A 27,843-nucleotide genomic window follows, 5' to 3' on the forward strand; every position below is an offset into this window, starting at 1 on the left:
AGGCTTTTTTTTTAATGGACTACAAAATCTGGACTGGAGAGATCTACCTTATTGAATATCTATGTAACGTGCCCAAATGGTCAGAATGGAACATTTTCTAAAGTCCTCTGAAATCTAATACAGCCCTAACCATTTCTTGGGTCCCTGCCCTTTCTTTTTTTTCCCTTTCTTTTTATTTTTTTTGGCCGTGCCATACAGCTTGTGGGATCTCAGTTCCCCGACCAGGGATTGAACCTGGGCCACAGGAGTGAAAGCCTGGAATCCTAACCACCAGGCCACCAGAGAACTCTCCCCTCCTTGCTCTTTCAAATTAGACTCTGCACCACAATGATCCTCACCTTGAACCCAACTTCATCTTAGGATTTTCAATTGCTTTCATCCTGTATGTGGTAGGTAATAGTGACTAAAAACAAAGATCTAGGGGTAAGACAGCCCTGATTTGAATTTCAAGTTTGCTACTATTAACTGCATAAGTTTGGACAACTTGCTTAAGTTCTCTAAAGCTCTAGTTTCCTATAAAATGCAAAGAATTATAGTACTTACAACTGAAACGGTGGTTGTGAAGATTAAGTGTTATGCATGTCAGCTGCATAGCATAGTGCCTGACGCATAGAAGTGTTCAATACAAGTTAGTGGTTATGATAACAATAATGATGATTTCCGGTTTCTACAGTCTCTTATTTTCCCTGCCTCCCTGCCTCTAATGTCTGCAATTACCTTCCAAGACTGATGAAGGCAGGAGTAACTGAAATGTCACAGTAGGAGGACTAATCCAGTAAAGTAAAACTCACTCTATTCCCCTCCTTTTAATATAAATCGTCAGCAGTCATCCCTGGTTATTGATATATAAAGTCAAAGGATACAGCAAAGAAGCAGAAGAAAGAAAGACACTAGTGTGAATACAAGTGTTTCTTTGGTGGCAAGAACATATTGGATGTAAGCCATAGGAAGACATGAGGAAGAACAAAAAAGCTGGGTAAACAACAACTAGAAGAAAGCAGAAGGAAGTGATCTAAAAGAGCAAGAGAAATAAAAAGATTGGAAGGAGAATTTTAGGCAAAAGAATTTTATGTAGATCTATTTAGAAAAGAGAGAATATTTTAAGATGTGAGACATGGGATTTGCTAAAGCAGGGTAGCTTGAAAGGCTACAAACGAAAAGAGCAAGGCATTCTGTAGGGTTTAAGAAGCAGTATTACATATGAGTAAGCTAATAAAATTTTCACAAGCTAGCAGTATGAAGAGGTATCTGCAAGGTTGGGCTAACCAACCAAAAATAACACAGAAATGTGCATGCTAACATTTATGTGCACAGCTATATTTATTAATCCTAAATATAGTTTAGGGGCATTAAAAGAAAAATCTATTCAGTTGTCAACACGGGCCATTAATAAGGCCTGCCCCTTCAAAAAGTTGATCTATAGACTAATGAAGACTCATTAGTTTGCTTAGTTTTCTAATTTAGTTACATATTTGAAATTTCACTATAATTTCTTTGCCTAACAAAGCATTTCCCTAAGCTAGAACTACAATCTTTTTTACCAAAGAGAGGTGTCTTACTAGAATCTACTAAAAAATAAATTTAAAAATCAAAAATGGTATAATTTAAAAATCAATAATAATAATGTAGACTCAAAAGTTCCACACCTCTATTAGGTTACCTTTTTCCTCAAATCAAGCCATAAGAGCTAAATGAAAAAGAATAACTTGCTTAAAATTATATCCAACAGTTTACAAGTTGCTGAAATTTAATGTTTATTCAGACTCAACTGCTGCTTACAAAAGAAAGCTATAAATATCATCTGAACTAGCACCAGTCTGGTGAGAAAAAAAAGTGTATTGTATCAAACAGACTTGCTGTGTTATCTGTTCAAACATACCTGTACCAGTCAAAAGTCCAGCACTCTTCTTTCGTGCATAAGCGCGTAAGTGGTTGGACAGGCTAACAGCACTTGTAAACGTCGTATTGCAATGCACACATGTTCTAAGCTTCACAGGCATACCTATCATTCAAAAGAAAACTATAATCCAGTTCTCACTTCAAAAAGTGAAATTTTCTTAGGTAAAAGCGTGAAAAAAAGTACCACAATAAAGATGGTTTTAAAAAACGTTCATTGAATTAGCTTAAGATAAGGAGGGGAAATTAAGTTACCTATTATTAGTTTGTAGTTAGTATTTAGAGCCAACCCATGCTCTTTGGAAAGGTAGAAGGAGGAGTGTCTTGAACCCCTGAGCTCCTCTGGATTTAATACCTATTATCACTTTCTTGCAGATTTCTGTGTTACGCAGATCATTTCCTAAACCTAAAATACAATCCTATGATTTGAATAGCACAGTTCTGTTGAGAAGTTTCAAAGTTTACAACATTACCAATAAAAAAAAAAAACTAAAAAGTCTAGTTGACAAAGTGGTAATTAAAGTGTTTTACCCACAAAACCTTAAAAGTCTCAATACTAAAAAAAGCCTTTCTGATGAAGGCTGGGAGAAAAGGTGGTAAAACACACCACTGAACAGCTGTTAGACACAACATTTTATTCAGGGCATTTTATGTTCATTACTCTGAATGCACAATCAATAATGAAAGTTAATGATCTGAAGTATTTTGCTAAAATCTTTGTGCTAAATAAATGATCAACAAGCTAACATCTTAGTCATCACAGTAAACATGCTGAAACAGTAAGAAACTCCTAACTTCTCAGACAACCCTCATGCCCCCAACATGTTTCAATTGGTTTCTTCAACATTATTGTGATAGCCACAAATATGCTTTCCCTCTCTGAAGTGTACTATATCTTGGCCAACACAGCTGACACATCTTCCTTACATTTTATCCCTCTGAAAAATGCTGAAAAGTTATCTTTGAAAGACTCTCTTCGTACAAAAGAAAGAGCCCTATTAACCAGAAGCCCATACAAGATAAATTGTTTTTCAGACCACTTAAAATACAAGGCAGTCTTTCCTCAAATCAACACTGCATTACAAATATTTGGAATATCCCAGTGTCTGCCCAAAGTAAACAAACCAGCATTACAGTAATTTTATTCATTATTAATCCATTGACCAGTTACTCTTACCTTAGATACATTCAACCCAGTGCTAAAATTATGAGATCATCTAAATTTATCTGCAATATTCTTAACCTCCAAAAGAAACCTATACAGACACAACATTTCTCTCGTCTAAAAGTATAAACCAGACTTAGCAATACCAAATAAAGTATGGCAACTTTTTATCTGCCACATCACTTGCCAATACATACAAAATATTCCTTTGAAAAGGAAAAACTATGGGTGCATAACCACTAAGCTAAACCATCTGTTTTGTTCTACTAGAACACTATAGTAAAATCTAAAACCCCAAATAAATGTTTTCTACTCACAACAGTCCTCCAAAACCAAACTATCCCACAATACAATGAGGAATTGGAGAGGGAGAAGTTTCTTTGGGTTAATCACAACACACAACAGACACCAATCCATTGAGTTTAAAGAGTCTCTTTCGTTTTACCCAAGCAGTAGGAAAACCGACAACTAAAATCTTGAAAGTAGTATCACTTTGGAGCACTGGCAAAAATATGACAGCCTATTTAGTAACACTATGCTTCTAAACAACATCAACCTCCCATCCAAAGAACCATCCCCCGTCTGTGACAAATTTTATTTTTACAGATCAGCTTTTTGTTTTTGCTTTTGTTCTCACCTTGCATTGTGACCAAGAGATGAGGCACAGAGAATTCAGTGCTGATGAACATCAACTGATGATTTATACAGAAATAACAGTATAACCAATCTCTGCTCTGCAAAAAAGCAGCTTAAATAAAAGGATTCTGAAAAAGTATTTTTGACACATATTCCACTAAGGTAAACATTAACTGTGTTTAAATTATGTAAGATAGTCATAAATGTCCTCTTACCTGAGTGCATAGTGAAGTCCATTTTTTGTGGTTGATACATCAATGGACTATCTTCATTTAGTGGAAGAACACATTTCTGAACAAATCTCTTTCTTGCAGTTTGATTATGGATCTTTTGAGGAGAAATAGAAGAATTCTTTTCTTCTCCCATCCTTTTATTTTTAAGCAGTTCTATCAGTGTAAGAGACTGATTCTTTTTTCCACTAGGCAGTTCTGGCTTTGTTTCATCATATTCATTTAAGAAACTCAGCCCTTCTTCCTCTGATGCAGACACTGATAAAGCTTCAGTCTTTAGGCCATTACGGTATGCTTCAAGAGGTATAACATTTTGAGATAGAAAGTCATCACTTGATGCAAGTTTTTGAGCTACAAATGGTCTAGGAATAATACGACGACTGTTCAATGCCTTTAAGATTTTTTCATATTTTTCTTCATTTTGCATCATCTCATTCAGAACACAGATTGGAGATTTGTGAGCATCCCACTTGGTCTTTCCAAGTCTTTTCAGGTGGCCTCTAACATGATTTGATAATCCAATTTTAGTATCAAACCAACCACCACAGAGCTGACAAGTGTGTTCAGAAGTGGTTTCAGACTTCTCTATCGCTAAAAGAAAAATTTTTTAAGAGTAATATCAGAATTTTTAATAAATTGACCACCTTAAAACAAATTAACTCTGAAATATGAAATTATGTGATTCTAATAAAGGCCAAATTTGAGTAAAACCTTCAAATCCTTTGAATTCGAATATGGACATATTAGCCCAAATTATCTGCACGAAAACTTACCTTTTCTAACTCGCTTAACAGGTGTTCCTGTGCCAGTTCTTTTGAAATGTTGCATTTTGTCACTTGTGGCTATTTGTTCTGGTGATACAACATGACGGGCTTCATAGCTTAATCCTGCTCTGTGAAGATGTCCCCGGACATGATTTGACAACCCAACGCCTGTTTCAAACGTTGCTGGGCAGTAAGGACACGATTTCTTCTCAAGAGACAAATCAGTCCAGTGAAAAACAGAACTATGCTTTGACAATGAAGTTTCTGCATTTTCTAAATGCTGAGGATTGTGTATCTCATGCAAAAAGTTATTAGTTCCAGCATCTTCATAATATTCAAAATAAAAGCCATCGTTTTGATCATAACTAAGTGTAGCATTTTCTCCAGGCTCTTGACCTTCCACTTTGCTTTTAAATAGAGGGAATAGGTTTACATGTTCTTGATTAATATCATTATAGGTTTCATCTTCTATAGTCTGTGTAGTGTAGTCACCTAGCTCAACATTGTCCCAGGAACTTTCATCTTCTGTTTCATAGCTATCTTTCTTTTCAGCAGAATTAAGTTTTTGCAGAACAACAACGGTCATTTTATGCAAGAAATCTGGATAGCTATCCAAGTCTTCTCCAACAGAACTTTGCTTCTTAGATTCCTTAACTACTCTCTTTACAGCTACACGCCTGTGGTCTCTGAAGCTTTCTGGCCTTTTGGTATCAGAGTTATGAGGGTCTGAGATAAAACTATTGTTGTGAGAATTACTTGATGATGAAAACAGATGTAAAGAATTTAACGAACTAGCTTCCTCTTTTTTGAAATGCAGAGGATATGATTCACCTGATTTTTTGATCATCCTGTAGTTTTCGTATTTATGTCTATATAAATAGTTGCTATTTGCCTTGGCATTAGGTTTTTCTTTTGCTGCCTGATGGAAATACTTAGGTTTTTGGTCAGTGCTGCTTTTAATCATAACAGTCTTGTGAGGAGAATTGTTTTGATTGCACACATTTACACCTGACTGGGCAATGCTTTTCCGAGCTTTTTGTATTCTGTGTGGCCGCTTATGGAATTTTGAAAAATTACTTGATTGTGAGGATGATCCAAATGTTCGCTTTACATCTTGTTTTAAAGCAGAGTTCTTTGGAAATGTTGTTGACTGTTGTTTAGTTAATGGTTTAGGACTATCAGTATCTATAGGTTCTTCGATTATGTTGCTTTTTCTTTTATCAAGTCCAAGAGGACTGCCAAATGAATCAATGCATGATGATGAATGCAAGTACTCCATGTGTTTTTTTAAAATACTCCTGGCTGAAGTAGTAAAAGGACACATCTTACATATATAGGTAGCTGATTTTTTGGATGATCCTATAACGGGGTCCTTCATGAAAGTCTTTTTTTGCGTTTTTCTCTGGGCTACATCAGAACTGACAATAGGGCATTTTACCACTGCTCCATGGGCAATTCCTCGATGGCATTCCAATTCATTTTCTGTCACTGCCATAAAGTTACACTCTTCACAGCAGTAGTACCTTTTATCTTTTTCATGGGTTTTAGCATGCTGCACAAATGTTTTAGGGCAATTGGTACCAAACACACACTGAGGGCATTGTAATCGTGCACTTCTTCCTTCATCCTGAAGTTCTTTCAATTCACGAATTTCCTCCATCAATTTCTGTCTTCTTTCTTGGTGAATAATCATATGCTTTAGTAGCGAGTTCCGATCTCGAAATGTCCGTCCACATTCTCTACAAGCATATGGCCTTGGGACGTTAAGATGCCGAAAGTGACTATTCCCATCTAAATGATACATCATATGCCTGTGGAGATGCTTTTTCTCCCTAAAATTCACATTGCACTTTGTACAGGGGTAAAATGATGGCTCTTCGGTGCTGAAAGTAGCAGGTGACTCGGAATCACTTTCTTCACATTTCTTTTTTAAGGTATTTGAAAGAAAAGTGCCAGTATGAACAGGTGAACTGTCTTCTCCGCACTTATCTGGATTATAAATTAGATGTTGAAAAGTATCCACAGATTCCAAGTCTTCATCGGTTGATTCAGGTTTCACTTTTGATAATGTATATTTCTGTGAGTCTACTGCTTGCAGTTCTTCATTCTGTTCCATAAAGTCTACTTCTAGCATTTTTGATTTATTGGGTACACAGTTAGAATCATTAAAGCAATCCTCAGTATAACGAGTTATCTTGCTTACATCCATTTTTCGCTTTCTCTTTTTTTCTAGACCTACTTTAGAGTGAACTGGAGCTTTATCCACTGTGTCTTCATTCGTCATAAGAAACTGAATGAACTCTTTTTGGGGGTCCCAGTTTGTATCATTTTCTGACCTAAATTCATCTGTACCTGAGGAAATTCCTGTTAATGTACTGACACAATCATCTTTTACCAATAAATCTTCACTATCCTCACCCACCTCTACTTGATTTATTAAAGTGCTATCTGACTTTATATTACTCCCTACTGAATTCTGAATGTCACAACCAATTGAAGCAGAGGTAGGTAGTTTTTTAATGGAATGGGTTGGATTCTTAGCATGTGCTACATCTGATAACAAAAATAAAACTTGGTGTTGACTTGCTTTCTGTGGTGTAGAGAGCTGAAGATCAGCTGCCACCTTCAAAGTTGAACAAGATTCTGTCGTTGGCTGATCCACAGGCTGTCCAGTGGTTAATGAAACACTGCCTTTATTCATATTGGAAGTCTTAGTTAAGGAGGAGTGTGAAACTGGTCCATTAACAGCAGCTCCTTTAGGCAAGATAAAGTTTTCACTAGAAACAGTAGGAGCACCAGCATGTATAAATAGAGTAGACTGGCCTCCACTTAAGGCTTTTTCAGATTTGTCCTTTGACAGTTCTTCAGGCAGAGTGAATGTATTGTTTTTCTGAAATGATGTTTGACAATCTTTTGGTTTATGAACTCCACTCTCTTTGTCTGATATAAAACTGTTGTCATCTAGGAGTTCTTTAGCACCAGTAATATCGGTGTTTATCTTCAAGTCATCCATATTGTTGGCAAGCCCATTTAACACATTTAGTCTAGAAAATGGAAAAAAAAATTTAGATTTGCATGAAAGAAAGAATATTATTAGAACGTATGGAGAGTTAAAAGTACACATTTTTAGTAGCTTAATTCTACTTTTTATACTAAGATCCCAATAATTTTTCAAGGATGAAGAAACACTTAAAAAAAATTGAAAGATTTTTAAAGGGCTGCAGTGGTTAATCTTTCCTTTGTGCTAGGTAACAACACAAAACTGCATATATACAAAATGTAGGGCAAAGTAACATAAACAAACACACACAGACACACACAATATAAATGAATATGCTACAGACTGAAAAAAATCTAAAATCTCATATACAGATTGCTAATAAGAAAATTATCTCACTTAAGTAGATTTATTAAGGGACATTCTACACTAGAGAATAATGTAAATTGTTAAATATTGCAGAAAAGTAAAAGTTTTGTCACTTAAAAGTCCATTCCCAGAGGAAGGTAACAAAATACCAGTCAGTAGAGAAGCTTACTTGAATGTACAATGTGCTATCAACATCAATGGCTAATGTATGAAACAGCATTTTTTTATTTAAAATAAGACTGCTTTGCTCTCAGTGTTTCACATTCTCCTAAAATTCGACTAATTTAAGAAATGTCTCATTCACTGGGTTTCATTCATTGCTTATATAAAATATCCTTCATTCTAAATTAGTAAAGTTAAAATTAATGAAGTTCCATGTTTCTTTAAACTTTCATAACCTGGAACCCCAAATTCTAGGCATTCCCTACTGGCAGTTATCCTATTTATGATCTGACAGTCTACTGCAATAACCTAAAAATTTTTACTCTACTCTGAAACATCATAAATGTATGTTAAGTTTTTAGTTTATTTCATATAAAATGTGGACAATATTTTTGTAGGCATTTTTGATAATATATTTAATCATTATGAGAAGACAGCAGGATATTTTAAAAGGAAAGGACACTTCTGAAAGTTTGGAAGACATACATACCATGGCTATAATTATTGCCCCTACTATGAAGAGTTTCCTTGTACCCTGTTCTTATTTTGCTCTTAGAAATGGTCACATTATACAGGAGTTGCCTATCTTCTTGGAAGAATGTAAGCTCTTTGAGCGCAGGGATAGTGACCTAGTCACCTTCATACCTCTAGAACCTAACAGGATGCTTGGCATAAGTGCTCAGGCAATATTTGTTGAATAAAGGACTAATGTGGTGAATGAATAAAAACACAAACACAACTGCAAAATCAAAACAAAAGTTCCTAAAGTATAAGAAGAAAAACAGTTTTCTTCCTATGAAATTCGGATATCTCATTCAAATAATGCAAATTCCATCATGGTTCTGATTTCTTAACTCAGCAGTTTTAGCAACGCCTTCAAAATATCCAATAATCCTCGAGTGCGATTTAAAGAACCCGCTATTTGGCAACCCCATGTACTTAATTATTCGAAGTACTGACAGAAAATTCCATATTTCTTTTCCTTTCGTACATAGTATCAAGTACAGTTTATTCATTCTCCAAATGTTTACTGAGCCCATTCTATGTGCCAGGCACTGCTCTAGTAGCAGGGATTCAGTAGGGAACATGACAGACATAGTTCCTGCTCTCAGATAAAGAATAAGGTCTTCCATTTTTCTTTTACAGTATTTTAAATTTGTATAACAAGTAATATCATTTTAGAACAGCAGGAATTTACAATTGCTATTTAGAAATTAAAACATTTGCAATAAAGTTCATTATTTCTAATATCTTTTATGGTACCAAGTACATACTTTGTAAAACATTAAATCCAGTTAAAGAATAAAAGAATTGCTTCTAATTATTTTCTTCTTATTTCACAACTCAGAGCAGCACTTTTAAATATGATCTTATTCTTTCCACAAGTGTGTTCCTTAATACAACAAATATTACAAGTAAATATTATAAATATCCTTCTTTGGCATTATTATTTATACCAACAATTATTTTTCTGCCCGTCATAGGTCTTAGAATTCTGTTTTGAGATTGGCAAATTTCCACAGAAATAAAAATAGACTTCAAATAACATCATATTCAATGATATCACTCCAAAATGGTGCTAATGCAGCACCCAGCAGGAGTCTCTACATCACACACAGAGAAGTTAAAAATGGGCATCACATAAACATGTGTTAGGAAGGAGTGTGCAAACGTCAATGAAAAGAAAAGCAAACCTTGATGCTATACTATTACCCGTTCCTGACATTTCTAATTAAGTTAGGTAGAAAAAGTAAAATGCCCAAATAGGAACAACCTCATAAATCAGAAATGGATGACAGATTTTTTTTTAAAAAAACTAGCCTGAAAGACATTTACTTTCTTTTCCTACTTATTATATTCACAGAGGTAGACAAATATATGCTCAATCTGAAAGCCTATATTAGCTTTTCTCAACAGGAAGCAACGTTGCTAACGAAGTGGTAAATTCAGTGTTAATGAGTGGCTTCACTGTTACCACCTCAGAGGTAAAACCTTCCATGTTCCATGTTCCACCCATCTGTTCTGGTGTTAGAGGTTCAGAGATGGAACAGACGCTTCCCATTTAAAGCAACTTCATTGGTACCCCCTGAACAGCAGGGTGACAAACTATGAGAATATCATGTCAGCTTGGAGATTGCATCCTCATTACCAGAATGGCTTTATAAGAGCCTTCCATAAGTTCAAAGTTTGAAGATATCAAAGGGTTTTGCTCAAAAACATAGAAAGAATAACAGATTTTTAAATATACAAAGCACATGTAGTAAAAAGAAAAACAGAAGATCAAATTAAATATTGTGAAAATATAAAATGAGGTCTTTAACAGTCAAAGTTTTCCTTTACATCTACATAGTGAAATACACCTTACTTGCCTCCAAATTGACCATCTCTGCTCAAAAATAGGGGAGTTATTCTTTTTCAGAAAAATTTTTTATTAGCACATTAATATTAAAAATACACTGCATCAGTTTAAAAATATGCTACAAGAGGCTGAATCAGTAAGCTAGTATTTTAGCAACAATAAAAAATTCTCCTGGCTTAATTTTCAGAATATATTTCTGTAAATGAAAGTGTTCAAGATACATTTTTTCTTAACAGTATTCAAGACTCAGAGCTATTGCATTGAGATACAATATAGAACAATGGATCATCAAAATGTGTTGCACTGACCCAGAATTTTGACATCAAAAATTATTTCCCTACATTCAGGATGCTTATGGAATATCCAGGCAAGAAAGCATTTGACCTATAAGTTAATTTCACACTGTCTCAAACAGTTTTTCAACCACTTTTATATAGTTAAATATATATAAAAGAGTCATAAATACTAGGTTACGTTAATATAACAAAGGAAGGAGCATATTTGAAGGTAGGCATTATTCATTAAGTTTAAAAAGGAGAAACTAATGAATTAAAATAAACAAATTAATGTTATATTGTTTGGCCTCTCTAAATTTCAATGAAATTGCTGTATCACTTAGGATCTTTTTATTAAATGTTTAGATACTATCACTGTGTCCTCCTCCATGTAATCGTATAACCACAATTTTTCTATTAACTGAATTTTAAAATGTTCTTTAAAAAAATTCACATACTTTATAAAAAGCTGCAAATGGAATTTTAAATCTACATAAAACATATTTCAGGTTCTGGAAAATCATAATGAGTTCTACAGCTATAACTGCCTGTAGTTATATACTGTGAGCATTAAAAAAAAGTACAAAGGTCAGATCTGTCTTCAAGATGACATCATCACTTATATGCCTCAAGCTAGACTTATTGTCTCAGAAATCTCAAACATCAGTATTTTTGCAAACTATCAGCACTTGCTATAACACCCTCACCACACTACATCTTGAGGTTACTACAGAAGAAATGAGGTGATAATTGCATATTAACATAATTATTCTGTAATCCCTGTGAGCAAGCTTCCTAGGTCACTCAGTAATTCAGATTAGATACAACCTTCCTGTCATCAAATCTATGCTGTCCACTTCCTGTTCATGAATAATTCTGTTCTCATAGAAAATTAGCTTAATTCCATTCTTTTATGTACATTATTAATTGTATTTATTGTAAGTAGGTTAATATTTTGTGGGTACTTATTACATAATACCAACCTCTGCCATGTAGTATAATTTCACAAAAAATATAGTACAATTTGCCCTCACTCTACATTAGTTCATTAATAACTACACTGCATAGCTATAAATAAATTATAATGTTGCCCACTAGCTGAGTTAGAGTTAGGATCTGTCAGATTTTCACAAACCCCATGTTCATTTAAATTATCCTTGAAAACACACGACAACTTCAGTTAGTCATATTTTGAGATTGGTTCAAGAACAGAAAATCATTCACAACTGTCATTCTAATTGCAAAAAAAACCTTAATTAACTGAAATATTACATCTAAAATTACTTCAGTATTTAAGCATATATATACTATACACAATGTACAAATATATATACCTGTCTCACCTAGCATACAATGCAAGTGAAGACAGAGTATACCATATATAATGATATCATCCAGGTAGTATCCTAAGCTGTATGTCACATTGACAGGAAACTCTAAAAAAATACTGAACATTTGTAAGGGTACCCAGCATATAACATGAAGAATGAAGAGAAAACCTGGCAAGTTTAATCCAACAATTAGCCAATGCAATTAGCAATCTTCAAATGTTTGAAGGTTTGGCATACAGAAGAAAAAACATATAATCAATATGTTTGAATCATAAAGATGTGGATTTTATCTCAAGATTAAGAAAAACTAGAAACAGGAACCATTCAGCATTTCAATGGGTTGTCTTACAAAAGAGTGAACTGAATGGCTCAGCAGGTTGGACTATTTGTCAGAACACTGTAGAAGGAAATACGGCACTGGAGATTGGATAAGATGATTTCTAAGGTCCTTTCTCATATGTACTATGTATGTTTAATGTTTGGTTATTACACTATTAACATTATTTGAAATAATGAGCTAAAAACAGAAGTTAAATTTATACTATTGAACTTTAAAAATATTCTCTAAATTCAAAATTACCTGAAATAATCCTGTAGTTGTAATATTTGATAAGCTGATTCTTGAACAATGAAATATGGCACTAAATGACTAACACACTGAGGTCACAGAGCTATATGCATCCCGAAAACTCGAGGTACAGAGGTTTTTTCTATTGGCAACACCAAAAATAATAAATAGCGGGAACATTAATAATGCTTTCTTGCTAGCAGCATGTGGCACTGCCATGACAAACTAATGATCTCATTGTACCACCTACCACCAAATTACACTGAACTTGTTGAATAGTTCTGTTCCTGATGCCATGTATTATCCTCATTATTTAATAGAAAGATGTTACAAACAATAAGGTACTAGCTCATAAATAACGTAATAACACAAAGCGATTCTTGTTGAAAAATACACTAAATACTACACATAGTTTGACACATCTCAAGAAGCTGCTATATGGCAAACTGAAGCAGGTAATGCAAGGAGGATAAAAGAAAGGGGCCCACAAAGGCATAACTTTAACAATCTGGCAAAATCATATAATAATGAGAAGCAACAGTAGTAGAAAAACAAATGGACATTTATTAATAAAAGGTTAATTTCCTAATGAAGAACTTTGCAATTGGAAGAGGCAAGGTAATAAACTGCAGCTGCAACCAAAGGAGAGTGCTAAGTCATATTCAGCACGGAATGACTGACCGTTGTGTTGTTTATGCTTTCATGTAGTCAGAACAAGATAAGTGACCATCTCAGTTTTGATAGGGTAAATGACACACATATGCACACAGCTCCAACAAGAACAATTCATGTCTTTAAAAATTAAAATGCGTGATAACTTCCTTCATATGACTTTCAAACCAATCAAACTTTTGACCACAATTTTATAATTGAGTCAAAAATGTGTCAATTCCACACTACAGAGGTACTGTGTCAACTCTGCCCTCCACCAAAAGAGTATTAAACTGCCATAAATTATTATTTTACTTTGGGTCTTTGTGTTCTTCAGTTTATGATGAGTTTGCTGTTTCTGCTTAATTTTGAGATATTTATTAACCCACCACATCCAATAAGTGCAAAAGAAGTACAAGTGTCAGAAGTCCTAGGAAGACAAAACATATAATTATATTAGAAATGAAAATAGAGATAATAATACCCAAAGTGGTAAGATAAATATATATGCATATGGAATGAACTGCTTCAGAGAAGAAATAATTCTTACGGGCAGAGAGAAATTCACCATTAAAACACTACTGTGCCTATACACTTGACAATAATCAGCAAGAAACAAGGAATACGAGAAAGGAAATTTTTGAGTACAGAATCAGTATCAATGTCAGATGTCTTTTTGCCTAGTGGTTATTCAGGGAAGGCCAGGAATTTGTTCAAGAACTCAAAAATTTACAATGTTCTAAGTGCTGCTGATGTAACTTCTGCCCCAGACATATGCGATTCCATAGGATCAAGGTCCATTAGAATAGCACATCAAAGTTAGTGACATGACTGCAAATGCAAACAATCGTGGCTTTGAAAGAATTCCTTACAACAGTTGAAGAGATAATTTGTGCCTTAATATATAGCCTGGAACATAAGAAATGTTATGCTGGTTTCTTTCTACACTCAAACAATTTTGATAACTCTTTCAAATTCAGAGCTTCAAATATTCAACTGTATGTATTTAAAAAAAAAACTTTTGGAGATCTCAATGGTTACGGTAAAATTCTCATTATAAAAGTTCCATTAATTCATCTGCCAATCATATATTAATTAATCATATTTAGGAAACACAAAATTGTTTATGGTCTAATGGGAAGCAAACAAGAACATTCTCACATCTGGAGAATATATTATTTCCCTAAATTACAATTTCATTTTATTGAAAGGGGGGTTCAGATCACATACAAAAAATTCTGTAATTAACCTTTCACCTATATTATACATTTAAACTCTATTAAGTAAATTCAAATTTATATATATTTAGATGGGAAAGTGGGGCACTTTCATTGAGAACTAGAAAAACAAAAAAACACAGAAGTTTTATTTTCTACAAAATAATATATTTATTAAACATGAATTCTCTTACTGATATTACCATTTACTCAACTTTTCTTCTTTCCTTTCTCTAAAATCAGCCTACAAAATTCCAATTATCTTCTAAGAAAAATATTCCAAGGTAATCACTACTCTATAATTATCTTCATTTAGGATGGTAAAAAATTCAAATATAAGAAATTTGCTTTCCTTAACACAAAGTATGCACCTCTCTCATATCACTGTCCTTAAAAAAAAAGAAAGAATTATTTTTGTAAAGGCAAATCACAAACCAGCCACTGCTTTTTTCCTGATTTTACATTTGACCTAACAAGTTTTTACTTACTGCATGTTCAATTCTGGAGTTTTAATTATAAAACCAGAAGCATTTATTTATTGTGAATTTAAGTAATTACAAAATTTCACCAAAACGTTACAGAAAACACTACATTATATTTAGAAAATGCAAGTACTTATTGATAATCAAATGTGGAGTTCCCTGGTGGTTTACTGGTTTGGATTCCGTGCTCTCACTGCCACGGCCTGGGTTCAATCCCTGGTGGGGGAACTGAGATCCTGCAAGCCGCAGAATTTCCTTCAGGTTTACTCATATGGAGAGAGACTGAGGTCATGGTCAAGAGTAGCAATTTTGAACCATGAGAGACAGAATGTTTGGTTTCCATATTACCAAATCCATAAAACCAAAATGTTATCAATAGCACATTACTGTTTTATAAAAGGAGACTGAAGCATATTTAATATTGAGGTATTTCATGGAAAATTTTAATTATTTGTAACTCTAACTATCCAAATGGTGTTGTTGGTAGTTTTTTTTTTTTTTTTTTAACTGTACTGCTATCTGAGGAAGACTATATAGGACACATAAGTATAAAAAACTGCTATCAATAAAAAGCAATACATTATTTCCCCAGTGAGTAATATGAATTATTTAATAATAATATTAGGCTACAGTTCAGAGGAAGTAGAAGGTCCTATAAAATACCATGGCTAAGAAAAGCCTCACAGAAAAGAGAGAGTTTTAGATAAATTTTATAGTGCAGTGCCAAGACAATCACTCTTTGGAGGCAGACCTGCCTGGGTTTGAGAAATAGCTCCACAACGTCTATCGTATTAGGACAAAGTTACTCCACTTTCCTTCAACTTCAAGTTGCTTCATCAATAAAATAAGAGTGGAACCTTCTTATAGGATTGTAAGGATTAAATAAGACAATGTACATAAAACATGTAGCAAAGGGCCTGTTATTTAGTAATTACTCATTAAGTGTTCATTCCCCATGACCCTTGCCATTAACTTGCTTCATGTACAGAATGATGACACTGAATTTGTGTACTGCTCCTAATGATAATGGAGACCCTCCCTTACTAGCAGAAATGTATTCTGGGAGGAGATACCTGAGAACTTACACTACTCCCAGGGTATAATAAACAGGATAAATAAGCAGAAGATAAAGAGCCATAGGAAGAAGCATATCTTAAGAGTTGCTGGTGCTAGAACAATACCACTCTTGTGGGATAAGGCAGGGCATTACTGTTCAATAAGCAATAAAGAGGGGAATTACAGTGCATGACCCAGTGCTCTAAGGAAAAAAGATGTGAAGTGGCCACTCAGGATTCAAGAGTTTCTAAGAGTTCCTGATCCCTTTCAGAATATCAAGGACATGAATTTATCTTTCTCTCTTGTAAAATGCCAACGAAATGAAAGTAGAAGGACTAGAAGAGAGAGACATATGTAGACAAATAAAACCATAAACCTGAACAGTTATAGACAAGGGCTCTGGAAAGAAAGGAGACCACAATCTCAAATAAAAAAAACAAATAAAAGAACTAAAAACAGATTTTATACAAAAGAATAGGAATCAGAATAGCGTCAGACTTTTCACCGTCAAGACTATTACATCAATGGAGCAATAATTTCAAAGTTTGGAGTTTAAATTACTTTGACTATATTGATACAATCCTATTCAAAGACAAATTATACAACATTCAGGTTGAAGGCACACAGTGTGTAAGTTTACCACTTACCTGTCATTTCAGAAAAATTTTCCCAAAAGGTTGTGTGTGTGAAGGGATCTGAAATTCATGTGCTAAGTGTATTTTACAACAACAAGGTTATGAATACTTATTAATAGTGATTGAAATACAAATTTAAGTGTCTGTTAAAATTAGAAGGTTAACCACTAGAAGAATAAAAAGAGAAAGTAAATATACTTAATATCCTCAGATTCTATAAACTATTGTATTTTAAAGAAAGAAGTACAGTAGCAGTAGGCTGACAACTTTGAAATAAAAAACTACTAAAAGGGCTTCCCTGGTGGCGCAGGGGTTGAGAGTCCGCCTGCCGATGCAGGGGACACGGGTTCGTGCCCCGGTCCGGGAAGATCCCACATGCCGCAGAGCGGCTGGGCCCGTGAGCCATGGCCGCTAAGCCTGCGCGTCCGGAGCCTGTGCTCTGCAACGGGAGAGGCCACAACAGTGAGGGGCCCGCGTACCGGAAAAAAAAAAAAACTTCTGAAAAAAAAAACCCAAAAAACAAAAACAACTCTCAACAGGTGAGGTGAAGAACAGAGTGAATAAAGCTGATGAAATGAGGTATTCTTCCAATAGAAAGATTTTTTTACAAGGGAGTAGGAAGAGCGTTAAAAAAAATAACAGAAAAGAGACACAAAGTCTAGACCCCACAAATTATAATGAGTAGAAATTATAGAAGAAACCTGGGGAACAGGGAAGAGGACACAATAGAAAAAAATTTCAGAACTCAAGAAGCACAATCTTCAGAATAATAGCATTCAATGAGTGCTCAGCAGGATGAAGAAAAAGACATGTCACTTGAGAAGTCCTGGGGGAAATTTCAGAACTCTAAGAATAAAAGGAAGAATTCTACTCATTTCCAGAAAAAACAAAAACAAAAACAAGACTATCTACAAAGAAACAAGGATACACAATTCATCACCAGTAGTGTCATCAGGCTTTTGAGGAAACATTTTTAAAAATCAAATTTATTGGAAAAAATTACATAAGTAGAACATATTTGTTGCAATTTCCTCTACCTTTCCCACTCTATCCCACTTCAGTTACCAATGTAATAGTCTGGTGTATCCTACTACTCCTTTTTCTTATTCATACAAACATATATACATATGTATTTGTTTTGTGCTTACCTTCACAGAAATGGTATTATATTATATACATGCTACAATAAATATCCTTGTATAGACAGCCCTATAGTCATGTTTTTATTTTGATAATGTAGATCCTTTAAAATTGCACGTGAATTTTTTTAGTTTAATATACATTTTCAAATCATTTCCCTAAATCTCTATCAATATGCACGTCTACCTCCAATGTATAAGAATGTCTGTTTTCCCATATTCTTACCATTTTTGCCAGTATCATGGTGAAAGATGTGAAAATACTTTTTAACCCAGAATTCTATAACTAGCTAAACTAGCATTCAAGTATAACAACAAAATATAGACATCATTGGACAAAAAAGGATTCCAAATGTTTATCACCTACAGATGAGAGAATTACCCAAGGAGATATTCAGGCATAGATAGAAAAGAATATGTGAAGAAGAATCAATAAACATTAGTGAGCAATTAAACTAGTAAAACATGCAACTAAATCTAATAACTGTTGACAGTTGTTCAAAAAGGATTCCTATGCAATGAGAAGCATGTATTCTTTTTTGTTCAGGATAATCATGCTGGATCAGAGTAACTTGTCAGACTGACTGGAAGTGGACCATAGATAGACTCCTGGCCTGCACCTGAGTGCCCTCCTAGTTAATAATATGGGAAATAAGATCCCCAAAAGATTTCAACATGGGAGTTTTGACTACTGGAAAATGATCAAAAGAAAATCTTTTAGAAGTATGTTAAAATGTTAAGGATAACCAACTAAAATAGTGAAATAAGATATATAATTTCAAATCTATAGAATTAAAAAATGGAAAAAAATTGATCCAATATAAAAAGTAACAATAATGGAACAAAGCAAAGAGAAAAAAAGCAGAAAAAAGTCCAAACATATCGGTATTCAGAATAAATTTATTCAGAATAAATGTGAAAAGTTCATATATTAAGAAAAAGGCATTCATATTTTTGTTTTGTTTTTAAGTATAGAATTAACATATAGAAACAACATAAGTATTCTATATGTTGTTTATAAAAAGGAAGATAAGGTGATGAAAAGATAAACTAGGCAAATGTTAATGAAAAGAAAATAGATGTCTCTACTACCAGAAAAGTCAAATGGAATTTAAGGCAAAAACACTAGACCTGCTAGAAATGAATATTATATATTAATAAAGTACATGATCCACCAAGAAGATATATTATTCGTGAGCCCCTATGCATACAACAAAATACCTACAAAATATATAAATTATAAACTCACAAGTATTAGGAGAAACTGACAGACAGTCACAAAGGGAAGCTTTAAACACTTCTCCCCAAAAGTCAAAAGATCAAGGAGAATATTCTAGTTTTCCTCTTCCAAGATCACCTTTCTCTCACTTTATGAAAGAAAGATTCCCAAACACAAATCTGCAACTATCTCCATCTCCATCAGTTGTTCAGGCCAATAACCTTCGCGTAATCTTCCTTATTCTCTTTAATTCGCACTTCATATCCAAACCATCAGGAAATCCTATTGCCATCATCTTCAAATTACATCCAGAATTCAATTGCCTCTCACTACTGCTACACCCAGGTCCACTATTATCTCTCCCCTGTATTATTTCAAGGGCTTCCTAATCTGGTCTTAGTGCATCTACTCTTGCCCACCCACCATCTATTCTCAACACTGCAATGAGAGGTATCATTTTAAAACCTAAGACAGATCAAGTTCCTCAAAACCCTTCAATAGCTCCCTGTTTTTCCCTCAAAGAAAAAAAACCCAACATCCTTATAATACCCTGTAAAAGGTGCTATGAAGATCCTTCCCAGTAATTCCTTTTTTTTCTCTTTGACCTCATTTCTTATTCCTCTCCCTAACTTGCTCACCCAGTTCCAGCCATGCTGGCTTTCTTACTATTCTTTGAACATTCTCTCCCACATTAAGGCCTTAGCACTGACAATTCCTCAAGCTGGAATGCTCTATTTCCCAGGTACTCTCATGGCAAACTTCCTCATTTAATTTGCTTTTGCTCAACTATTTTCTCTTGAATAATGCCTGCCTGGACCACTTTGGTTAACATTACATACAAAACTCACTTCCCTATTGCTGACATTCTTAAATACACTTAACACTGGTTTACCCTTTTTCCTCCCGTAACATTTATCACCTTCTTAAATACTATGTAATATACTTACTAATTACAGTTATTGTTTGTGCATCATTCCCATAAAACTAAGTTTCAAGGGCACAGATCTTTGTCTTGTTAGCTGAATATTTCATGGATCTAGAAGGGTACCACCACCCAGAACCTTGATATTGTACATTGCTCTGATGTGTAAAAACTTCTGGGGAACCAAATAAAAGGTTTGAGAATACCAGATTTTCTTAGGGAGAATGCCATGGCAGCAAAGCAAACGATACAGAAAGGCCACATAGTCTCAATTCACTGAAAAACAACTCAAGGCAAGATTCCAGTGTCTGTCTCTCACTCTACCTTCTTCCTCTCCATACCTACTTTCCCTTCCCTCCCCAATCCCCAGTCTTAGAATAAAAATTCAGAAATGTGAAGGTTGTCAACAATGACACGTATGATACGTGAACGGAATTTAAAAAGGGAAGCTGTTCCCTGGTGGCGCAGTGGTTCAGAGTCCGCCTGCCGATGCAGGGGACACGGGTTTGTGCCCCGGTCCGGGAGGATCCCACATGCCGCAGAGCGGCTGAGCCCGTGAGCCATGGCCGCTGAGCCTGCGCATCCGGAGCCTGTGATCTGCAACGGGAGAGGCCATGGCAGACGTTTTCTGTAAGCTGAATTAATTAAATCTACAGTGCAAAGATTTTGAAGAAATTAGATTTAAAGCATGTATACAATATATAAGCATTGATAAATACTTTCACTTTGTGACAAAAATTACAAATGTAACTTAAAAATGCCACAGTTTGTCAAAATTCTTTTAGAGGACATTTCAAAGAAAAATTTTGAAGACCACTGATCAAATATATAGAGAACTCTACACAACAATAAACAGACATTTTTATTTCAAAACACGTATTTGTAAAACACAGATTTGTATAATCTGACTATATATTATAATGACCACAGAGAAATTTCCAACAGAGATGGAAGTCACATAGAGCACATTCTCTGGCCACCATGCAACAAAACTAAAAATTAGATACAACTAAGAGTTAATTAGTGAACTAGAAAAAGGTCAGAATAAAGTACCCAGAATGAAGCAATGAGAGATAAAAGGATGGAAAATGAAGACAGGAACCTGAAAAAGGATACAATGAAAAGATCTAGCACACATTTAATGGGAATCCTAGAAATAAAGGAGAGAGAAAATAGGGCAGAAGCAATGCTTGAAGAGATAATGGCTGAGAATCTTCTAAAACTGACAAGAGACATCAACCTGTGGTTTCTGGAAGCACCAGGAACTCCAGAAAGAAAACTACACCTAGATACATCACAGTAAAACTGATGACAATAAAAGACAGAACATCTTAAAAGTAGACACAGAAAAAAAGAATAACTACACAAAGAGACAATAATTAGAGTGAGAAAGAAAAAAAGCAGCTCCTAATGTCCGAGAACTAATCTGATGCTTTCAGCTAAATCATATTGTTCTCCTGTTGAGCATAAAAATATCTCACAGAATATCGACTTCAGACAAGGTAACTGTGTAACACAAACTACCAAATAGCGCCTTCCCTTGCTAAATGAGTTGATTAGCTACCTTCTTTGCCAACTATGTTTATTTCAGCTTCAGCCTGCCTTCCCTACAGATGAGATTTATTAAGAGGGCAATCTCAAGATGAATGAAAACAAAACACAACATACCAAAATTCATGGAATGTCGCAAAAGCAGTATTTGGAGGGAAATTTATAGCTGTAAATACCTACATTAAAAGAGAAGAAAGATCTCAAATCTATTACCTAACTTTATACCTTCAGGAACTGGAAAAAGAGCAAACTAAACCCAAGCCAGAAGAAGGAAGGAAATAATAAATATTAGAGCATAGATAAGAAAATATAAAAATAGAATCAAATAAAAAGTTAATTCTTTTAAAAGATCAAAAAAATTAACAAAGAAATTTACTAAGAAAAATAGGAGAGAAGATGCAAATAACTAAAATTAGAAACGAAAATAGGGACATTACTACAGACTTTAGAGAAATTAAAAGGATTATAACAAAATATTAGAACTGAATACTAACAAATTAAATAATTTAGACGAAATGGACAAATTCCTAGAAACACAAATTACCAAGCCTGACTCAAGAAGAAACAGAAAATCTGAACAGATTTATAATTAGGTAATGAGACTGAATCAGTAGTCAAAAACCTCCCAAAACCCCCAAAAAGGAAAAGTCCAAGACTAAATGCTTTCACTGGTAAATTCTACCATTTAGAGAATTAACATCAATCCTTCACAAGCTTTTCCAAAAACAGAAGAGGGACTACTTCCTAACACATTCTATGAGGCCAGCTTTACCCTAAAACCAAAGCCAGACAAAGATACCAAAAGAAAATGACAGACTGTTATGAAGACACGCAGAAATCCTCAACAAAATGCTACCAAGCTGAATCCAACAGCGCATTAAAAGGATTATAATCATAACTGAGTGGGATTACTCCAGGAAAGCAAAGGTGGTTCAATATAAGAAAAGCAATGTATTATATTAATAGAAAAAGGAATAAAACTACACAATCATCTCAATGGACGCAGAAAGACCATTTGACAAAATCCAACACTATTTCATGATTAAAAACACTCAGCAAACTCGAATTAGAAGGGTATTTCCTTAACATGATAGAAGGTACCCATGAAAAACCCACAGCTAACATCATACTCATCAATGGTTAAAGACAAAGTCTTCCTCCCAAGACAAGGCTGCCTGCTTTTACCACTGCTATTCAACATTGTACTGGAAGTCCTAGGCACAGCACCTATGCAAGTAAAACAAGTAAAAGGCATCCAAATTGGAAAGAAGTAAAACTACCTATTTGCAGATGACATGATTCTATACACAGGCACGCCTTGGAGATACCGGGTGTTTGGTTCCAGACCACTGCAATAAAGGGAATACTGCAACAAAGAGAGACAAGACAAATTTTTTGGTTTCTCAGTGAATATAAAAGTTATGATTACACTACACAGTTGACCCTTGAACAACACGGGTTTGAACTGCACAGATCCACTTATAAGCGAATTTTTTTCAATAGTAAATACTACAGTGCTACATAATTTGAGGTGGGTTGAATCCGTGGATCCGGAACCTTGGATACGGAGGGCCGACCGTAAGTTATACTTGGATTTTCAACTGTGCAGATGATGGGGACCCCAGTCCCCTGGCTTTTCCAGAGTCTATTACAGTCGATTAAGTGTGCCATGACATTATGTCTAAAAAAAAACAATGCACATACCTTAATTAAAAATACTTTATTGCTAAAAAATGCTAACCACCATCCAAGCCTTCAGCAAGTTGTAATCTTTTTGCTGGTGGAGGGTCTTGCCTCAGTGTTGACGACTGCTGACTGATCAGAGTGGTGGTTGCTGAAGATTGGGGTGACTGTGACAATTTCTTAAAATAAGACAACAATGAAGATTGCTGCATCGATTGACTCTTTCTTTCATGAACAATTTCTCTGTAGCATGCAATGCTATTTGATAGTTTGAAATATTCCAAGAATTACCAAAATGTAACAGAGATATCAAGTGAGCAAATGTTGTTGGAAAACTGGTGCCAACAGACTTGTTCAACACATGGTTGCCACAAACCTTCAATTTGTAAAAAATGGAGTATCTGCAACACAATAAAGTGAAGTGCTATAAAACGACGTATGCCTGTATAGAAAAGCCCACAGATTCCACACAAAAAACTTACTAGAGCTAACATAATAAACAACTTCAGCAAACTTGCACGTATAAGATAAACAAACATAAATCAATCGTGTTTCTCTGTTAGCAATGAATGATCCAAAAAGGAAATTAAGAAAATTCTATTTACAAAAGCATTCAAAATAAAATACCTAGAAATAAATGCAACCAAGAAGGTGAAAGACTTATACACTGAAAAATTACAAAACACTGCTGAAAGAAATTAAAGAAGGCCTAAATAAATGGAAAGGCATTCCATGTTCATGGATTAGAAAACAAGATATTGTTAAGATGACAATACTTCCCAAAGTGATCTACAGATTCAATGCAATCCCTATCAAAGTTCTAATGGCCTTTTTAAATAGAAATGGATAAGCTGATCCTAAAATTCATACGGAACTGTAAGGGGGCCTTAAGAGCAAAAACAACAATGAAAAAGAAATAAAGTAGGGGGACTCATAATAACGTTAAAATTTACTACAAAGCTATAGTAATCAGTGTGGTACTGGAATAAGGGTAGACATATAGACCAATGGAATAGATCTGAGAATCCAGAAATAAGTCCAAACATCTATGGCCAACTGATTTTTTTTTTTTTTATGCGGTACACGGGCCTCTCACTGTTGTGGCCTCTCCCATTGCGGAGCACAAGGTCCGGATGCGCAGGCTCAGCGGTCATGGCCCACGGGACCAGCCACTCCGCGGCATGTGGGATCTTCCCGTACCAGGGCACGAACCCGTGTCCCCTGCATCGGCAGGCGGACTCTCAACCACTGAGCCACCAGGGAAGCCCTGGCCAACTGATTTTTAAAAAGGTGCCAAGACCATTCGATGGGGAAAGAACAGTCTTTCAACAAATGGTGTTGGGAAAACTGAACAATCACATGTAAAAGAATGAAGCTGAACCCCTGCCTCATTTCATCTACAGAAATTAAATCAAAATGGACCAACAACATAAACATAAGAACTAAAACTGCCATTGCTCTTAGAATAAGGCTTAGGGATGGATCTTTATGATGTTGGATTTGACAATGAATTCTTAGAATTGACACCAAAAACATGATGAACAAATGAAAAAAATAGATAATTTGGACTTCACCAAAACTTCTGTGCAAAGTTCATTATCAAGATATATTTGGTAAGGGTTTAATATCCAGAATATATAAACAGCTCAACAACAAAAAGGAAAAAAAAACCAATTTTTAAAATAGGCAAAGGACTTAAACCAACATTTCTCAAATGAAGTTACACAAATGGCTAACAAGCCCATGAAAAGATGTTCACCATCTTGGTCATTAAGAAAACTCAAATGAAAACCACAATAAGGTACCACTTCACACCCATTAGAATAGCTTTAATTAAAAAAAACAAAAAACAAAAAAAACCCAGGAAAATAACAAGTGTTGATGAGAATGTGGAGAAATAGAGACCCCATACATTGCTGGTGAGAAACTGAAACAATGTACCCACTGTGGAAAACCGTTGGGCGTTCTTAAAAAAGGTAACAAAGAATTACCACGTAACCCAGCTATTCAACTCCTAGATATATATCCAGGAGAAATGAAAACTTACATACACATAGAAAATTGTACATGAATGTTTACAGCATCATTATTCATAATAGCCAAAAAAAGAAACGAAGTACATACTACAACTTGGATGAACCTTGAAAATATGCTAAGTGAAAGAAGTCAGACATGAAGAATCATTGTACGGTTCCTTTCACTTGAAATAGCAAGAATAGGTAAATCCATAGAGACAGAAAGTAAAGGGTACCAGGTGGTAGTGGAAGGGGGGAATTGGAAATGATTACCTAACGTTTACAGGGTGTTGAAACACCTTTGAAATGAGAAAGGAAAGTATATTGTGAATATACTAAATACCACTGAATTGTACACTTAATATGATTAACTGCATGTTATGTAAATTTCACCTCAATTTAAAAAAAAAAAAGATGGCAGTCAAATGTGCCCATGTTCTGACAACATCTAATTTAGAGCAAACTTCTACTTCGTTAGCTCCTCTCTAAAATTACCCAACCAAAGTCCAATCCTATAATAGGTTCTAATACCCTCTTAAAAAGACACCCCCAAATTCCCTATACTATGAAGAATCTTTCACTTCAACAAGTAAAAACCATGTTCAACTATAGGTGTTCTTTGCTGGTCTTTTTGGTTGGAAGATGTTGACAGGAGTAGCACCTAATTTCTCAACAGAAACAACAGAAGCCAGAACACAAAGGGATAATAGCCTAATTAAAAGAAAATGATGGCCAAGCCAGCATTCTAACCAGTAAAAAACTGTCATTCAAAAGTGAAGGTGAGGGCTTCCCTGGTGGCACAGTGGTTGAGAGTCGGCCTGCCGATGCAGGGAACGCAGGTTCGTGCCCCGGTCCGGGAGGCTCCCACATGCTGCGGAGCGTCTGGGCCCGTGAGCCATGGCCGCTGAGCCTGCGCGTCCGGAGCCTGTGCTCCGCGGCAGGAGAGGCCGCAGCAGTGAGAGGCCCGCATACCACACAAAAAAATAAATAATAAAAAATTAAAAAATAACATATATATGGAGTTAAAAACAGGTGAGTATTATAGCAAATAAACCGAGCAAAGGGTGAGGGGGGTGATTAATGGAATTAAAGTGTTTTAGGTTCCTCACATTGTCTGGAAAGATATAAGGTAAATTAATTAGACTCTTACTGGTCAAGGATGCATGTTGCAATCTCTAGGGCAACAGCTCCCAAAAGTGTGATCTGTGGACCCCTGGGGGTCCCTGAAACCCTATCAGGGGATTCTCAAAATCACAACTGTTTTCATAATATTACTAATAAGACCTTATTTGCCTTTTTCACTCTCATTCTCTCACAGTGTTCAACAGAGTTTTCCAGTCTATACGACTTGTGCTATCTCAACGGATTAAAGCAGAGCAGGTGTGAGAATCCAGCTGTCTTCCATTAAACTAGACATAAAAGAGATTTGCAAAAATGTAACACTATTCTCACTAAATTTTGTTTTGGAAAGTATATTTTTCACAAAATTATATTATTTATGTTAACATTTAATAGGATATTCTTGTTCCCCCAAAGTATGTTATTTATGTAAATATTTAATAGGATATTCTTGCTCCCCAAAACCAGATTAAAAAAAGGTTTTTTTAGAGTTTAAATGGATCTTGAGAACACAGAGTTTGAGACTCAGTGACCTAAATAAATGAAAGGATACGACATTCATGGATTGGAAGATTTAATAACATAAAGATGTCAACTCCTTCTCAATTCAATTTTTGTAAAACTGACAATGTGACAGTAAAAATTTATATGGAACTGCAAAGAGCCAAGAAGAACAAGGTAGGAAAACTTGCCTCATTGAACATGAAGACTTGTTATAATGCCATGTTAATTAAAACAGCATAGTTTTGGTGCAAGGGTAGATAAAGTAGACCAATGGAAAAAAATAGAGCCCAGAAACAGATTCATACATATATGGTCACTTGATTTATTACAAAGTTAATACTGCAGAGCAGCTGGGAAACAATCTTTTCAACAAATGATGTTGCATAAAATGTACATCCATAAAAAAAAAAAAAGGTGACCTCTATATGTCATATAATATCTAGAATAAGTTCTAGGTAGAAGGTAAATCTAAATGCATCATAAACAACATACAAAGTAATATACAATAATCAATTCTAGATAGAAAGTAGAAAGCAAAATAATAAAGCCTCTAGGACAGTGTCTCTAAACCTCATCAGCACTAGTGAACCTTTGGGCTAAATTAACTTTTTTGTGCATTGTAGAATACTTAGCATTCTGTGCACTGCAGAATGTCTAGTAGCATCCCTAGCCAACCCACTAGATGCCAGGAGTACTCCACCCACCCAGTTGTGAAAACTAACAATGTCTCTGAACACTGCCAAATGTCCTACCCATGGGGTGGAAGGTGTGGGATGAGGGCAGGGTGAAGTGCCTCTAGTTGAGAACCACTAGAGGATACATAGTAGAAGGTAACATAAGAGAATATCTTCATTCATGTTCTTGGAGCAGAGAAAGACTTCTTAGACAGGACACAAG

At 35.0% G+C, this 27,843-nt stretch overlaps 1 protein-coding gene across 10 annotated transcripts in view; it reads right to left on the reverse strand.

Moving 5' to 3' along the window:
• Window positions 1-27,843, reverse strand: part of ZNF644 (zinc finger protein 644) — a 114,161-nt gene that overhangs the window by 15,401 nt on the left and 70,917 nt on the right. For 4 of the 10 annotated variants that reach the window (XM_027114295.1, XM_027114296.1, XM_027114298.1 and 1 more), the window contains 3 exons: window positions 4,701-7,735; window positions 3,913-4,518; window positions 1,880-2,002 (listed from right to left, as the gene is read on the reverse strand). The exons of 3 other annotated variants lie outside the window; for them this stretch is intronic. In XM_027114295.1, coding sequence (XP_026970096.1) covers window positions 1,880-2,002; window positions 3,913-4,518; window positions 4,701-7,735 — 3,764 coding nt within the window. Of the gene's footprint in view, window positions 1-1,879; window positions 2,003-3,912; window positions 4,519-4,700; window positions 7,736-20,213; window positions 20,219-22,905; window positions 22,992-27,843 lie in introns of those variants that run through there. 3 more of the 10 variants (XM_027114299.1, XM_027114300.1, XM_027114301.1) reach the window with 3 other exon arrangements.

The sequence above is a fragment of the Aethalodelphis obliquidens genome, unplaced genomic scaffold (genome assembly GCF_003676395.1).
Source record: "Aethalodelphis obliquidens isolate GAN/ISIS:26980383/991018 unplaced genomic scaffold, ASM367639v1 scaffold13, whole genome shotgun sequence".
NCBI classification, from domain to species: domain Eukaryota; kingdom Metazoa; phylum Chordata; class Mammalia; order Artiodactyla; family Delphinidae; genus Aethalodelphis; species Aethalodelphis obliquidens.